At 48.7% G+C, this 16,362-nt stretch overlaps 1 protein-coding gene across 1 annotated transcript; it reads right to left on the bottom strand.

The window, feature by feature from the left end:
- Positions 1-264: 264 nt before the first annotated feature.
- On the bottom strand, positions 265-8,389 carry TREML2 (triggering receptor expressed on myeloid cells like 2). The gene is made up of 5 exons (XM_021691920.2): positions 8,314-8,389; positions 5,791-6,111; positions 1,971-2,388; positions 809-915; positions 265-501 (listed from the first exon to the last, which is right to left on the bottom strand). Exons 1-5 carry the CDS (start codon positions 8,372-8,374, stop codon positions 407-409), a joined length of 1,002 nt encoding a protein of 333 aa, XP_021547595.1. The 5' UTR covers positions 8,375-8,389; the 3' UTR covers positions 265-406.
- Positions 8,390-16,362: the final 7,973 nt, after the last annotated feature.

Genomic DNA, 16,362 nt, shown 5'->3' with positions numbered 1-16,362 from the left:
ACACAGGATTCCAGATGGGGAGAGGACCTCTGTCCCCCTGTCTTCTCCCTCCCCTCTGCTCCATAGCAAGGGGTTCCGAGGCCCACGGGACCTGGAGCTCTCTGTGTACAGCACCATCAGGACTTCCCCACCACCCAGCTGGGACCCAGGGCTCTGTGGCTCTGAGCAGAATGCCCTCGGTGGCTTCTCCTGGGGTTTCCTGCCTGGTACTCCCCATTCTGGGGGCTGTCCCAGGTTCCTGGCAGCTCAAGGTGACTGAGCAGGTGAAGAGCAGCCTCTGGTTCTGGGGAGGCCTGAGTCCAGCCTTGAGCAAGTCCTCAGCCTGGCTCCAGTTCAGACAGGTCCCCATCTTCACCCTCCTCTGGCCTCCAAAGGCCCCTCCAGGAGGAGCTCACGCACTCCACAGTTAAGTGGCCTCAGACCAAGCAGGCTTCCACGGAGGCTCCAGTCTTCCGAGTGGGTCCCTCCAGGGTCTAGCAGGATCATTGCACACCCTGTAGCCTGTGAGGACAAGGAGAGAGATGAAGAGGGGCAGGGCTCCTGCTCTCTCCTCCTCCCATGATCCTGGGCCAGTCCATCCCCTCTTCTGGCTCTGCCCTCTGCTTCCTGCCAAGTCAGCCCCAGAGGGTCATGGTGTGCTGTTCCTGCCTGCCCACCCTCCTCCCTCGCCTGGGTGCCAAGTAGTCTTTGTGGCTGGACCCAGGGAAGGACATACCACCTGGGGACAGAGTGCAATCAGGCGCTTTGGCAAGTGTATCAAACCCCAGTGCTCTGCCCTTAGGAGGCTGGGAGGGTGGGCTGTACTCACTTCCCATGTGTCTCTTCTTCCAGAACCCATAGACCAGGATCAGCATCACAGACACTGGGAGGAAGATCAGCATCCCCAGGAGCACAATGGGATATGAATCCTGGTGCCTGAGGGGACGGGACAGAGCAGGGAGGAGGTGAGCACCCAGTTGCCCCCACCCTGACCCATGTCTTTCTGCATGCCCCATGAGAGGAGCCCGGACCTGGAGAAATCTTCACAGCCCTGGTGGGAGTGTTTGCCTCCCTTTCTTGGGGACCCAGCTGTAGCAGGAGGAAGTGAGGAGCTCAGAGGTCAGGGGAAGAAGTCCCAGGTGGAGGGGGGCATCTTTCCACTTTAGAGCCTCCCCTCCATTGTTCACCCAATCATGACTGCATCGCTGAGGATGAGAACTCTTAGAGACTCCCATTTGTGACAGATGAGACTGAGAGTCTTGCTCTCCTCATAGAGAGAGGCTCTCCTTGTGGCCCTTCCCTCCTTTGTCCTCTGAAGCAGATGCAGTAGGTGCACGGCCTGTATCCCCTTGCACCAGCCCTCAGCACCTTCATCTAACTTTTTTTCAGCCTGAGGACTTTCTCCTGTTCCTAGAGCCCTCATTGCTACCCATGGCAGGCAGCCCCCCACTGATGACCAACACGAGTAGTGTTGGTGCAAGAGTAGCTGTATCAATACCCCAGCTCCCTCGCCCTTCAGCTGGGAGTCTGATCCTGGGCCCCAGAGCCTCCCCTAGGCTTAAGCTCCACTGCCCACAATGGTGGCCAGCTTGATTAGGTTCTCTACCAACTGTTCCTTGTCTCCCTTCCCCATGCTCTTTCCAGTACTCCTGGTCCCAGAGGCTGCTTCTGGGGGAGCCCAAATTAAAGTACCCACCATTTCCCACTTCTTACCCCAGAGCCACATCCTTGTCCTGCCCCAACCTTCTCCTCTCCATCCACAGACTCTTACACTGACCCGTCCCCAACCCTCACTTCTTACTGCCATCCTTTATGTCACATCTCCATCCTGGCATCTGGCCTCCTACCCACCTCCCATTCAGCAGCAGGCCAGACTGACTTCCTGCAAAGGAAAGCTCTGCTATAACATCTGCACCTTGAGGTCTGTTCAGGCACCAATTATTGTTGCCTTATCTGGTCAAAAGTCACCCAAGCCCAGGACCCACGGGTACCTGATAGGGGATAATTTGTTGAGGAGAGCCCCGCTAGTATGACACCTTCCCGTGGTGGGCGATCGGGTGTGCAGGTGCCCAGCCCTGGTGGACATGGATGCTGGGCCAGCAGAGGAGGCTCTGGCATCACTGGGAGACACAGTCACTGTCTGGGATTCCACGGTCCTCCTGGGCCCCATGGCAGAAGGGCCAGTGCCGGTGAAGCTGAAGCCCGTCATGGAGGTCAGTCTGATGGACTCCGAGGCAGTGGGGGGCATGAGTCTGGTCAAGGTGAGGAGGCCAGGTGTGATTACTGTCATGCTGGTGGTGAAAGGGGCATCAGGGCCTGAGGTAGGGGCTGGGCCCGATGTGACAACAATTCCACTCTTGAGGATATTGGCCAGCTGTCTAAGAGGAGTGCTTCTCTTGGTCGTGGAGGCTAAGGGGCCAGAGAGAGAGGAACATTAGACTGAGTAGGGGGCCTCACCGATGGGAGCAGATCCTCATCTCCCCTCCTTGAACTTGGACCCAGGATTCTGCTTTGCTGTGTGACCATATGTGGGTTTGCCAGGGAGAAGAAGTGGGCACAGTAAAGAAGGAAGAGACTCTCACAGTTTCTTTAACCTACCCTGTCAGGCCAACTTCCCTCCCAGTCCCCATCTCTCTAGTCACTTCCAGACCCTTCTCATTCCTGTGCGCCAAAGAGATCTCTTCACTATGATGTTGAACAGGGACTTTTCCAGGTGCTCCATAATTGGTGATCAGGGTCCAGAAATGAGGACAAAGAAGCATCGAAGGCCCACATTCCAAAGAATGCCTCCAGCAGCAGGGTCAGATGCCCTCCTTAGGAGCTTACGAAGAGACACTTGCTCTTATCATCCAAACCCTCAGCCTTTTACCTCTCATTTCCTAGGAGGCTGGCATTTGGATGGTGGAAGAGGAAGGGGTTGTAGGAAGCGTGAGGTCCCATCTGGGGCAGTGTGGTGGAGTCTATCTCCGCAGAGAACGAGAGAATTGGAGAGAGATGGTGGGGGAGAGAGAGGGCTGGCACAGGCTGCCACATCCCATGACTGTGCATGGCAAGAACACACTCCTGAGGGCCAAATGGCCACCATGGAAGGTACCCATCTTTCTGGGCAAGGGAACCCAGAACAAGCAGCATTGGTGAGAGTAGGGATAGGGGAAGAGGCTGACCTGGAGCCAGACCTCCCTCATCACCCTACTCAGCAGTGGGGAGACCTCAAAGACCCTTCAGAGAACTCACATGTAGGTGACTTGGGAGAGCCAACATTTAGACACCCACCTTACAGAGGATCGCAAAGGGCTGGGTAGAAAAGAGTAACACCCAACAGAAAGAGAACTACGGCGGGCAGTGAAGTCACACAACCACTTCCCTTTCTTCATTCCTGCCTCAATGCACCAGGGGGTTGGAAGGAGAAAGCAGGACGAGGTACTGAGAACAACCCCACTTTCCCCACCTGCCGAGATGAAGGAGAGGGAATTAGGCAGCAGGCTACCCTCTTCCCTACTCTGGGTGGCTTGGGCCGTAACGTGTGGTCTTCAAGAAGAAGTAGAAGAGCATATATTGCTAGAAGATTAGAGTTTTTACATGGGCTGAGGATTTTTTATTTCCTAATAACTGAAAAGGTCTGCAAAGTTGGAATCTCCCCAAATGGTCTTTAAAAGGTAAACCATGGGATTTGACAATGGAGGGGGTGGGGGATATGCAAAGAAAAAAACAAAACCATTTCATGTTTGTATCCCTGCAAATTAAGACTTCGAGATACTTGGTTTCAACTATTCCCTGGGTCTAAAGCAGAACCGGAGAGGGGGAATGAGATTCGGCCCCACATCTTAGAGATAGCAGTTGCCCTAGCTCAGACACAACAGAAGAGGGGGGTGCAGGTGGGTCAGGGAAATGGGGAAGGGTGGATAACTCATGTCATCATCACTGGCTGCTTTTTTCAGATTCTCTTGCTGGTTCCTCACCCTTTCCTATCATATAAATGTGGGAGGACCTCAGGCTTGGCCCTTCTCTCTTTTTCTATACTGAAGGGAGAACTTTTACATCGCCTTGATTTTTTAACAGCTTTTTAAAGATATTATTCACATTCCATATACCACACCCATTTGTAACACCAAATTCAATGACCTTTAGTATATTCACAGAGTCGTGCAGCCAGTCAATTTTAGAACATACGCATCATCTCCAAAAGAAATCCCCACCCTTTAGCTATTACTCTCTACCTCCCTTTCTTTTCCCCCAGCCCTAAGCAACAACTAATCCTCTTTCTGTCTGTATAGATTTCTCAAATCCCCTAGACTTTAAACTATCTTCACAAAGGTGTGCCTGTGTGGCTCAGTCAGTTAAGCATTTGACTTTGGCTCAGGTCCTGATCTCAGGGTTGTGAGATGGAGCCCCTTCTCCCTCTGGCTCCCTGTTCAGTGGGCAGGCTGCTTCTCCCTCTCACTCTGCCCCTGCCCTCCCCTACTCGTGCTTGCTGTCTTTCTCTCAAATAAATGGATAAAAAAAATCTTTTAAAAAAGAACCAATAAAAATAAACTATCTTCACAGAGATACTTCCAAGTATATTCCCAGCTCTGACTTCTCACCTGAGCTCCAGGCTGATATATTCACTGCTGATCCATTTGCCCACCTGGAGTTCTAGGAGGTGTCTTAAACTTAACATGACCAAAGACAGCTCTTGATTTTTCTCCTCCAAACTGGCTCCTCTCCAGAGTCACCCTACCCAATAAAGGGTACTGTCATGCACCTTGCTGATGGAATAGAAAACCTTAGAGTCACTCTTGATTCCTCCCTTTCGTTCACCTCCTGTCTTACCTCCAAAGTGTACAGGGTGGGCAGGAAGTCTGAACATCGCAGATTTGAAACCTTCCACTTCTCTCCACCTCCACGGCCCACGTCCTACTTTAAGACACTGTCATTCTCGACCAGAATACCCACAGTGGTCTCTCTGCTCATCTCTTACCCTTCCACAATCCATCCTCCACACAGCAGCTATTATAATCTTAAAGACAAGCCACAACACACCCCTGTAAACTCTCCAGTACTTCCTATTGTACTTAGAATAAAACTCAAACTCCACATCATAGACTTTAGGGCTGCTGTTTGACTCTCCCAACCTCATCTCCTGCCACTGTGCCCCACACTCAATATGGGGCAGCCACACAGCCCTGCCTTATACAAGCCCAGCTCTTTCTCAGCTCGGGGCCTTTCCACATGCAGTTCTCCCCACCTAGACTATGAAGCACCCACATTTCAAGAGGGCTAGAAAGCTCTCCTCATGCAAGGCTCTGCTTGATGTCATCTGCCAGGGAGGTCCTCTCTGGTCTCTGGTGCTTCAATAGCTCCCCCACCACTGAGTTACTTTCTAGTTTGTCACACTGTTTGATTTTCTTAAGAACATTTATTGTTATCTACAATTATTCGTCTGATGATGTACGATCACCTGTCATCTCTCATAGGGCAGGACTGCGTCTAGTCCCTGGCACAGAGTTGGGACTCAATGAATATATATTGAACAGATGATGGAATAAAAACAAAGCACAGAGAGCCCTAAGTTTGAATCTTGTCTCTGCCACTTGCTAGCTCTGTGACCCTGGGCAAGGTCAGATCCACAGAAGGCTTTTTAGATCTCATTTTCTTCACTGGGGAAGTGGGAGACAATAACGCCCATGAAGATGTCAGTAAAGGAACCATGAGAACCCTGTGGCACAACACGCCCACTGATGGATGATTCTTCTCACTACCTCTGCTGCGAGTGGAGTACGGGGCAGGGAGGACACCCTTACCCTCCCAGTGCCCTGCAGGCCTGCTCACCTGGAGACACTTCTAGCAGGAAGCCCATCAGAGGGTACAGGGTCCCAGAGCTATTGCGCATGCACCAGTACCGGCCGGAGTCCTGGCGCCTGAGGGCCGCCATGGTGATCTTGACCTCCTTGGCCTTGGCATCATCCTGCAGCAAGTAGCGCGGCCCCTGCACCCAGCCCCGGGCGAATCCAGGCTCACATCTCTTCCTCCTGATTTTGCACCATACCTTGCCCTCCACGTGGTTTTTGCGGCTCTTGTAGGAGCACTGCACAGACAGAGTCTCCCCTTCAAAGTGCTGCACTTTAGTGTACACGTTCTCGGCAGGGACACCTGGGGAGACACCGCTGGTGAGCAAGGTCTGGTGACAGAGGCATCTCGAAGGTCGGGGTGAGGGGAGAGGAGGTGGATACTGTCCTGCTGTTATGGGACTCAACAGTTTCAGGGAGAAACACAGCCCTACTCTGAAAGAATTTACACCCCCCACCCCCATCCAATTAGAGGAGATGCTCGGGCCCTGCTAAAAACTAGCTCCCAGTCCGAGGGGGGAGACACAGGCCACTCCCTCAGGGAGCTTCCAGTCTGTTGGAGTAGACACTAGTCCTGCCCTCTGGGAGTTCCCAATCTGATGAGAAAGACAATAGTCCCATGCCCTTGGGGGAGTTCTAAGATGAAGATATAAGGCTAGCCCTCAGGGAACTCCCAGTTTGATGGTGGAGACACAGGCACAACCCTCAGGGAGCCCCCAGGCTAATGGAGGAAACTCAGCCCTGACACTCAGGGAGCTCCAACTCACACAGCCCCATTTTTCATGGTATTTTCTAGCCCAATGGGAAGATACTAGCCCCAACTTCAGGGTTTTGTGGGAAAGACCCGAGTCTTGTCCTCAGTGAGAGAGATACACAGACACAAACAGAAGTCACAAAGTTATAAAATTCCAGAGCACAAACAACTTAGACAGATAAGAAAATCCAATATTTGAAAAAATGAAGAGTAGTTATTTATTTCACAAATAAGTCCATCATAGTTATCTTTTAAATAGCAAGTTGTCGTAGTTCATTTTAGGTACTATTTCATTTTAAAGCATTCTAGTTGCATAAAACCCAGAGATTAAAAATGACCAAACATGCATCTAAGTTCCCAATGGGGTGCAAACCGAAGAACTGTACAATTATTCACTGTTCGTCCACAGCCTGTTACAGTCTCCGCCTAGAAATAAGATGTGGTCCGTGCATTTCACAATCCACAGCTGGCAGGGAGAGAGCAGAACTAGGGGTAGGGGTGGGGAATCAGGGGACAGGGAGAGGGACAAAGCTATGATGGGCTCCCTCCACTCCACTGCCCACCATATCTCAGCACTTACTCCTCTCACACCCCCCAGAGCCTGCTGTCAACACACACACACACACACACACACACACACACGCACACATACGTTTCTCCCCAGCAAGACAGAGTGCAGAGCACACATTTTGGAGTCTAAATAAATATGGGTTCAAACCCTGGTTCCACCATTGACTGTGTAAGTAGACCCCATAAGTCTCTGTTTCTTCATCTGTCTCAGGTTGGCTGTGGGAAATGGGCCTCAGGACAGTGCCTGGAAGGTAGCTGGGACTCCACGTGCTTCCTTTTCTCAAACGCAGGTTTCTCCAGACTTCTCCAGTCGAGCCCAGAGCTGCGGTAGCCCAGGACCCCGCACATGACAGGAGACATCTACCTGCTTCCAACTCAGCTGCACTACAGCTGAGGCTTGGGGTAAGGTAGCACCCTCTCTGAGCATCCCTTTGTCCCAAACAAACTAAACAGAATGACCCAACTCAGTGATTTGGTGGGTGGGAGGTTTGGGGGACCCCAGGATTGCTCCGCACAGGAGACATACTTCTGCCCTGGCAGAGGGAGAAGGATCTCTAGGAGAGGTGCGGGGTGGGGTGCCCTTGGGAAGGGTCTGTGTTCGTTTGTGCCCACCTTTCACCCCCTCACAGGTGGTGGCCAGAACTGAACAGGAAAGGGTAACTTAAGGCCATGGCAGTAAAGGAAGCAGGATTAGGGGAGGCCCCCTCAAGGGGCATTTAGTAACTATGGGGTGAGCGAGGTCTTCAAGGATGGCTTCCCCCCAGGACAGGGGGTAGTGGCCCAAGCCACTTAGCCAGTTAAAACACACACACACACGTGATGCAATGATTCATGTACGCACAAAACAGGGCTTTCTCGACAAGGGAAGGAGACTTTTTGGGTGAGGAAATCAAGTGTCCATGGTCGGAGGTCCTGACCAAGCCTGGCAGATGAAGGGGCCCACCCAGAGAGGGTCCAAAGCTTTATCTTAGTTTGTGAGTCCTGTGTTAGCTTTGCCTGGGGCCAGATAGTGGGACGTGACCTTCTTACTGGTTAGGAGCCACTAGGTCAGCCCCATCTCCTCTGCCTTCTCCTCCAACCCCACAAGGCATGAAACCAGATTACTGGGCAAGGAAAAGCTGGGAGGTAGAGTCCCGCAAAAGGCCATCCTCTCCTCCCCGGCCAGCTCCTCTGCCCTCTCACCTGAGACAGGGCCCTGGAACCACAGCAGCGGGGGCAGAAACAGCAAGAAGGTGGGAGCCATGGCTCCATCCAGCTGGGGACAGTCGCAGGCCAGCCGGGGGCGGGACACCTCAAATCCAGGTTTAGGGGCCCAGGCCAATGCAGGATGTGCCACTTAGGTCTGCCAGGGAAGGACCTGGCGTTCTGAAAGTGCAGTTGCCCATTTAGGGAAGTGAGGAAGTTGTGGGACCCACTGTGATCAGCAGACCGCGGGGCCCGCAGAGCCTACGGAGGGCGGTGCTGGATGCTGTTTACGCCCTCTTCCCCGAAACTTCAGGCAGGTGTGGCTGCTCCACCCAGTCCGCCCCCACACCCCGCCCCCCAGCCCAGGAAGGGTTCTTGGGGTGGGAAGACTTCCCATCTTGTCCAGTCCCCCCCTGGAAACTGGCCGGGTGGGGGTGCCTCCTAGCCTGAAGCAGGGGATTGGTGTAGGGGGCTGGGGTGAGTTTTCTGGACCCTCAGCTGCGGACTCCCTGGGATTCCCTGGGCTCAGAGACCCAGGGGTAGGGGCTTGGGGCTGGGACAGGGCACCTTGGATCCTAGGTTTTCACCAACACACATTCGCAAGGAGGTTCTTGTCAACTCCATTCATTCATCCCCTCAGCCCTCACTGATGCGTTCCTTATGTGCCCCGTCTCTCTTGCCAAGTTCCTGGCTGGTCAGAGCAGCCCCTCTCGCTCACACTGGCAAAGAACCCCTTCCGTGCTCCCAGGCGATCTTATTCCTGTCACGGTTAGAGTGACAGGGACAAATGATGCAAATTGTTAAGGCTCAGAGCATAGTTTGGGCTCAGGGAGGGGCTTCTGTGCTGTCACACGTGAGGGCGCGCGCGCACGCGCACCCCCCCCCCGCGCACACACACACACACACACACACACACAGAAGCTGTCTCTCCTTTTGACTACTCACTTGTCTCCTTATCTTTATCCCTCTCTCCCGTTCTCCTACCATCCCGTCTAATCACCCACCAGCTCCCCCACCGCCCCCCGCGCCCCGCCTCCCCCTCGCTGGCTCCCCCTCCCCCGCTTCTCCAGAAGCCACGCCCCCAGCCCCTCGGCCCCTGGCCTGGCCCCCTGTTGCACGCGCATGCCCACTCAACTTCCTCTCACTCAACCCTATCTCGCCCAGACAGCCGCCCGGCTGCAGCCGAAATGACCCAGCATTTGGCCCAAGACCCCACCCTTCACTCAGTCCGGAGCTCTAAGAATCAGAAGGACAGACTTCTGACGTCCAGGAGCTGTGTCATCTGCTCATTGGGGGCGAGGGGGGCCTACACGATCAGGTGTGCTCCCCCTACTCACCTATGCCAACTTTCTTCTCCTTAGACAGGGCTCACAGTAAAAGTCTTCAACTGAGCTTGAACTCGCAAATCCCAAAACAAGGAAGCTTGATCTTTGCTGATTCCAAACTTTCAGTCTCTTAGCTTATTCTCCGTTCATTCATTCATTCGTTCGTCTTTACAGTCTTATGCACCACTCGAGGCGCCAGGTGTATGGGGTAGAGGAATGAGCTACAGTTGTCACTTCAGATCTCTCAGCTCCCAGAAGACCTGTTACACTTTCTTTATTCACCCTTCCTGTTTAATATGCCTTCCCAGTGCTCAGATCCCTGCGTTCAAAGGCTCTCTGCCCTCCCAACGCATCTTCCTTCCTTCCTTTCCTCCATTCCAGTGGTAAGTGGCTTCAAGAGTGGGGAGTTCTATTTACCTCTTGTGGGGACTTATTGCCTGGAATCACAGTGATAACTGTGACGATAAGGTCATAAAAACCCAACACTCTCATTCCACTGAGAGAGGAAATATAAACTGGATTCAATGTTTCTTGAGGGAAATTTGGAAGGATTTATCAAAAACTCTAAAAATGTGTATACATCAGGCTTTTATGTACAAGATGATTTAACACAGCACTATATTTTTTCTTTTTTTTTTTTAAAGATTTTATTTATTTATTTATTTGACAGAGAGAGAGAGACAGCGAGAGAGGGAACACAAGCAGGGGGAGCGGGAGAGAGAGAAGCAGCCTTCCCGCCGAGCAGGGAGCCCGATGCGGGGCTCGATCCCAGGACCCTGGGATCATGACCTGAGCCGAAGGCAGACGCTTAACGACTGAGCCACCCAGGCGCCCCACACTATATTTTTTCTTTACATTTATTTTCCCATCAAAAAACTAAGGTCTAATTTACATAGAGTAAAATAACCCTTTCCACAAAGAAAACTCCAGACTCAATTTTCTTCAACTTCTTTAGTGAGCTGCACCAAATACTTAAGATGGAATAACACTGATGTTACAGAAACAGTTGAAGGTAGAAAAGGAGACATATCCCAACTTGATTTGTAAAGTCAGAATATCCTTGACATTAAAACCTGACAAGGACATTATAGGAAAAGAAAAGCACAGATGTGCGTGCCTTATGCACATAGATAGAAACATCTCTAACAAACCACAAGTAAATCAAAACCATCAATGTATATAATAACATAAAACAACATGACCAAGTAGGATTTATCTCAGGAATGTGACCTATGTTCAACACTTGAAAATTAGTCAATCTAATTCACCACATCACTGAAATAAAGGATAATTATGGGATTACTTCAACTGATGCAGAAAAAAGCATTCGCACTACTCCCCCCACCCCTACCACCACCAATTCTTAATTTAAAACTCTCAGCAAAGCAGCAATAGAAGAGAATGTCCTGGCTTTAATAAGGGACATTTACCAAAAACCTACCTCTAACATTATATTTATGGCAAGTATGTTGGCTGCATTTCCCTTAAGATCGTTTGTGGTGGACGTAGATTCTGAGAGCTCAATGCCCTGGCCTTGCTAGATGTTCAGTGTTCTGAATATGACTCTGGGCTTTTCTTGTTTTATGGATGTGATATCTTCTTCTGTTCCCTGAAACATTTATCTTTCACTCACAGGCAATTACCCTGTTTGTTCAATGTTATTTTTTCTTAGACTATGAATTTCATCATGTATAGAGCAAACAGAATAATGGATCCTTTGTCACATTTTATTTGTGGACAAAGCATTTTGGAATAATTGTCTTCTGCTCACATTTTGGGCTGCCAAGGCATCTGCTTTTGCCATGTTGATTGCATCTGTTTTTTTTTTTTTATAACTTCTAGGAATTCCTCAGTTTCTGGTCTGCTGATTACAACCTTTCTTATTTTCAATTTAACAATTTATTTTGGAGTCATTTTTTAGCTTTTAACATATTTGAGGTGGGAGGAGAAGAAAGCTGGTGAGATTCGTGTGCCATCTTGCTCATTTTCCCCCTACACATTTCAGTTCAAGGGCTTGCATTTGAGCACAAGAGAAAATACATAGGAATTTCAGGTAGTGCAGAGGCAAGAAACAGAGGAGAGGTGAGGAAGTGAGGTAGGTGCCCAGCTGAGGGGGTGGTGAGAGAGGGCAGGAATCCAGGGAGAGAAGGAGCAGGGCTGAGGTGGGACAAGGTGCTACCAGGGGGTCAGCCCAGGGAGCAGAGGTGTTGATCAGATGCAGAGAAACCGTCCATGGGTGATCAGCCTGGAGGAGTTAGGGAGGTAGGTCTCAGAGTACTCAGTACTGGGATGAAGGGTCAACAGAGATGAATGGGAGCTGGAGGTTGTCTCAAGAAGGCTTTCTTCACAGGACTATGGCATGAGTGGTTAGGGGGGAACTCCCAATAGCTGGGCAGGGGGAGGAGAATAGGTACTCATCTTGGATCCATGGAGGACACACCCAAGAGTCCTGGGGCCCAGGCTGGTCTGACACAATCAGAAACCTCCATCACTGCTGTCCCTACAGTATCCTTATCACCCTGAGGAGGGAGAATGAGGAGGAAATTCTTTTTTTTTTTTTTTTTAAAGATTTTATTTATATTTTAGAGAGCGAGCGAGAGGGAAACAGCATGAGAGGGGAGAGGGTCAGAGGGAGAAGCAGGCTCCCCACTGAGCCGGGAGCCCGATGTGGGACTCGATCCCAGGACCCTGGGATCATGACCTGAGCCGAAGGCAGACGCTTAACCATCTGAGCCACCCAGGCGCCCAAGGAGGAAATTCTAAATTTAGGTGAATCCTTTCCCCACCTTCTTTCCCTGTCCCTTCCTCTAACCCTATCCCTGTTACTGATCTCCCCCTTTCTCACCCTCCCTTCCTTTTACCTACTTCCAGCCACCCCCTCCTTTCCCCTAAAAGCCTGGCTCCAGATAGAGATAGGGATCAGAGCTCAGTGGGTTGGGAGGGATAGATCCAGGGGAATAGGAACAATTCCACCAGGTCAGAAAGGACAGGGCCATCAGGCCGAACCATCAGCAGAGGCTACTGAGGCCAGAGAAGAAGAGCAGATTTTCTGAGGCAATGAGGGGGTAGGGGAAGTGGTAGGGAGAAGGCCCCAGAATCAGAGCTAGGCCGACCAGGTGTGGGGGCCACACAGAGGGGCCCAGGGATGGCTCTCAGGAGCCATTAATAGAGAGTCTGGGTTTTTGCCCTGTCTGTGCTCCTAAGTTCTGGGTGACAGTTTCTGACCAGCCCCATGGGATCTCTGGGCCTCATTTTCCTCAACTATGACATCTTGGATAGCCCTGAGATGCTTTAGGCTCTGAATTCCAGAAGGTTCCTCCTCACATCTGTGGGGCTATCAGGGAGGGAGGAATAATATGTCTATTTTCTCACAGGATTCCTATCCCCAATGAGCACTTTACTGTGTCCTCATTTTGCTGGTTGAAAAGGGATAAAGTGCCATTTCATGGTTGTTTTAATTGACATTTCTTAGATTACTAACAAGTGGGAACATCACTTGCTTGCCTTCTGGATTCTCTCTCCTGGAAATTGCCTTTCACATGTTCTACCCGTTTCCACTGGGATTCTTGTCTTCTTCTTGTTGATTGGCATGGCTCCTTGTATATTATAGACTGTATTGCTATATTACTTTTAGATATTTTCAGCTAATTTTTTCCAGTCTGTCATCTGCTTGATAAGTTTTCCTATAGTGTTATTCAATGAACAGAATTCCTCAATTTTGATGTAATCAAATTAAATATTTTTTTCCCTTACAATTTGTGCCTTTGAAACTTTGTAGAAGAAGTCCTTCTTCATCCCTAGGTATTCATCTGTAGGGTTTTTTTTTCTATTAACTTAATAATTTTATTTTTCACATATATGTCTTGAATCCATTGGGAGTCCATCTTTGTGTTTAATGTTAGGCAAGGATCCAGTATTTTGGGTTTTGGGTTTTGTTTTTTTTTTAATATATTCTGCCAGTTTTCTCAAGGATGTCTACCAAATAATGGGCCCTTAGCCCCATTTATTCATGGTGCTTCCTTATGATAAAATATGTTCTTGTGTATATATGGAACTGTCTGGAAGTCTATCCTATGCCATTGTCTCATTTGTCAATTCTTGTACCAGCACCACTGATGTCAGTTATATTACTTAGTAATATATCTTAATATTTGGTAAGATGAGTCCTATCTTTTTATTTTTATTTTTTCATGATTGACATAGTTATTCATGCATCTTTATTTTTCCATATAATTTTACAGTAAGTTTATCGAATTCTTTAAAAAATTAAACTAGGATGTGAGGGTGATCTGGCTGCGAAATCTGTCACCCCGTTGATCACCAGGGTTGATTCGGCTGATCTGGCTGGCTAGACAGGTGTCCTCTTCTTCTCTCACCACTACCCCCTTCCCCCCACCCACCTCCCCTTCCACAACCCTCAGTTTGTTTCCCAGAGTAAAGAGTCTGTCATGGTTTGTCTCCCTCTCTGATTTCTTCCCATTCAGTTTTTCCTCCCTTCCCCTATGACCCTCTGCGCTATTTATGTTCCACATATGAGTGAAACCATATGATAATTGTCTTTCTAAAGAGTCTATGTTCTATTTACTTAACTGAGGACCCATATTTATATTGATTTACTCCTATTGCTCCCTTAAACTTATCACTATCTACATATTTTCTCTCATGAGACAAGTACTTGCCATCCTTTCATGGTCTTCTGGTCTCTTCTCACCACATGTTGATGTTGTCTGGAATGTTATTTTTCAGTTGTCATGGATATATTTTCTCTTTTTCTTCATTTTGATTCTAGCTGCTTTTGTTTGTTTGTTGAAGAAAAAAATAGATTTATCAAGGTGCTTGATCACACTATTTCCTCACCTCTTGCAGCATCTTCTGGATTTGTTTTGAGTATTTCCTCCAAGTGTATTTTCAGAGGGGATCTTTGCATGTGGCAAACTCTGTGAGGCTTTCAAAGTCCCAAAGTATTATGATCACATATTTGAATGACAGTTTGGCTGGATATAAAATTCTAGGTACAAAGTTCTTTTTTTCAATCCTTTAATAATATTACTCAACTGTCTTCTGGCATCCAGTGCTCCTCTTAAGAATTCTAATGTAGATCTAATTCTTGTTCTTCTATAGGTGACCTGAAAGTCTTTAGAATTTACTCTTTGTCTTTGATGTTCTTACACTTCATATCATGGGTTTAGGGCTATGTGTGTGTGTGTTTCCTATTTTCTCTTCTTGGCAATATATGAGTCTTTCTGATCCGAGATCTTTTCTTCTTCTATAATTCTGAGAGGTTTATATTAATTTTTTCTTCAAATATTTCTTCCCTTCCATCTTTTTTCTTTCACAGGGATTATTGTAACCATATGTTGGTACATCTACTTTTCCATGTCTCTTCACTTGTCTTAATTCTTTTTTTCTTTTTCATAAATAAAGATTTTATTTATTTATTTGACAGAGAGAGACACAGCAAGAGAAGGAACACAAGCAAGGGGAGTGGGAGAGGAAGAAGCAGGCTTCCCACGGAGCAGGGAGCCCGATGCGGGGCTTGATCCCAGGACCCTGGGATCATGACCTGAGCCGAAGGCAGATGCTTAAAGACTGAGCCACCCAGGTGCCCCTTCACTTGTCTTAGATTCTTTAATCTCCTAATGCTGTACAGGAACTTTCCTGAGCTTCTCTTCTAGCTCATGCTCCCACCACATCTATTCTTTATATATCACATATATTTGGTCTTATTTCAACCATAATATTTTTCACAACCATTATTTTAATTTAGCAGTTTTAATGGTTCTTGCTTTTGATTCATGTAATTTATGCCTTCCCTTACCTCTTAGCCATACGGGCAATATTTACCTATAATTATTGTGATGTCAGTCCCCATAGTTCTTCTTTAGATGGTTTCTTTTGTTTGGTATGTTGTTACTCTTTTAACGTAGTAGTTCTCTTAAGGCACCAGGTTATTTTGGCTTCTGAATTCAGATTCCCCTGGGCTAATCATATACCCAGTCTAGTGATAGGGGAAGAATGGAAGGCTAGATCCTTTTATCTCGTGAGCTTTAAAAGTGGTACCTAGAGCATAAGAGTACCCCCTTGTGTACCCACATTGCTGCCATTCCCATCCTCTGGCAAGCGTTTCACCTTTAAACACTTTGGGAGATCCTCTTTAGTTTGTAACCCACCTGCCTTGGAGTTTGGAGAAGGAAAGGGTTAGGGAGCAAATGCCCATAGGCAGTTGGCCACCTGTCTTCATCAATCACCCACTGCTTTTGCTGGGCCACATGGTGCCCTAGAGCACCTGTGACCTAGGCTGATGCAGGCTATTTCTGCAATGAAGGGAAGGTCATAATGGTCTCAAATCTCATGACTGCAGGAGTCAAGAGCAGAAATAAAGTTTCCTCTCACCTGTTTTTTGTTATGTCTCCAGCCACCATCTTCCCATCTGTGATATTGCACCCACCATTTGCACACCAATATAGCCTCTGGCTTCCACGTTATGTTGGTTCTATTTGGTCTCATTCCAGAAATCCCATGTCTAACTGACTTTTATATAGTTCCTCTAGAGTTAATAACCTCTGTCCTTCTCCTTATTCCTCTCTCCCCAATTTTGAATGTGAGCCTTGGAGATGCCTCTACAGCACCCTGTACTTCAACCATCTTGGAAATAATCCTTGGGTCCCTTCTTCCTGAGTCTGAGGCTGCATGAGCTATTTGGCCATCCCTTCCTAGGACT

This window comes from Neomonachus schauinslandi, chromosome 8, assembly GCF_002201575.2.
Source record: "Neomonachus schauinslandi chromosome 8, ASM220157v2, whole genome shotgun sequence".
Classification (NCBI taxonomy): domain Eukaryota; kingdom Metazoa; phylum Chordata; class Mammalia; order Carnivora; family Phocidae; genus Neomonachus; species Neomonachus schauinslandi.
The sequence above is the reverse complement of the archived record's forward strand: the minus strand, read 5'-3'. Positions and strand labels throughout refer to the sequence as shown.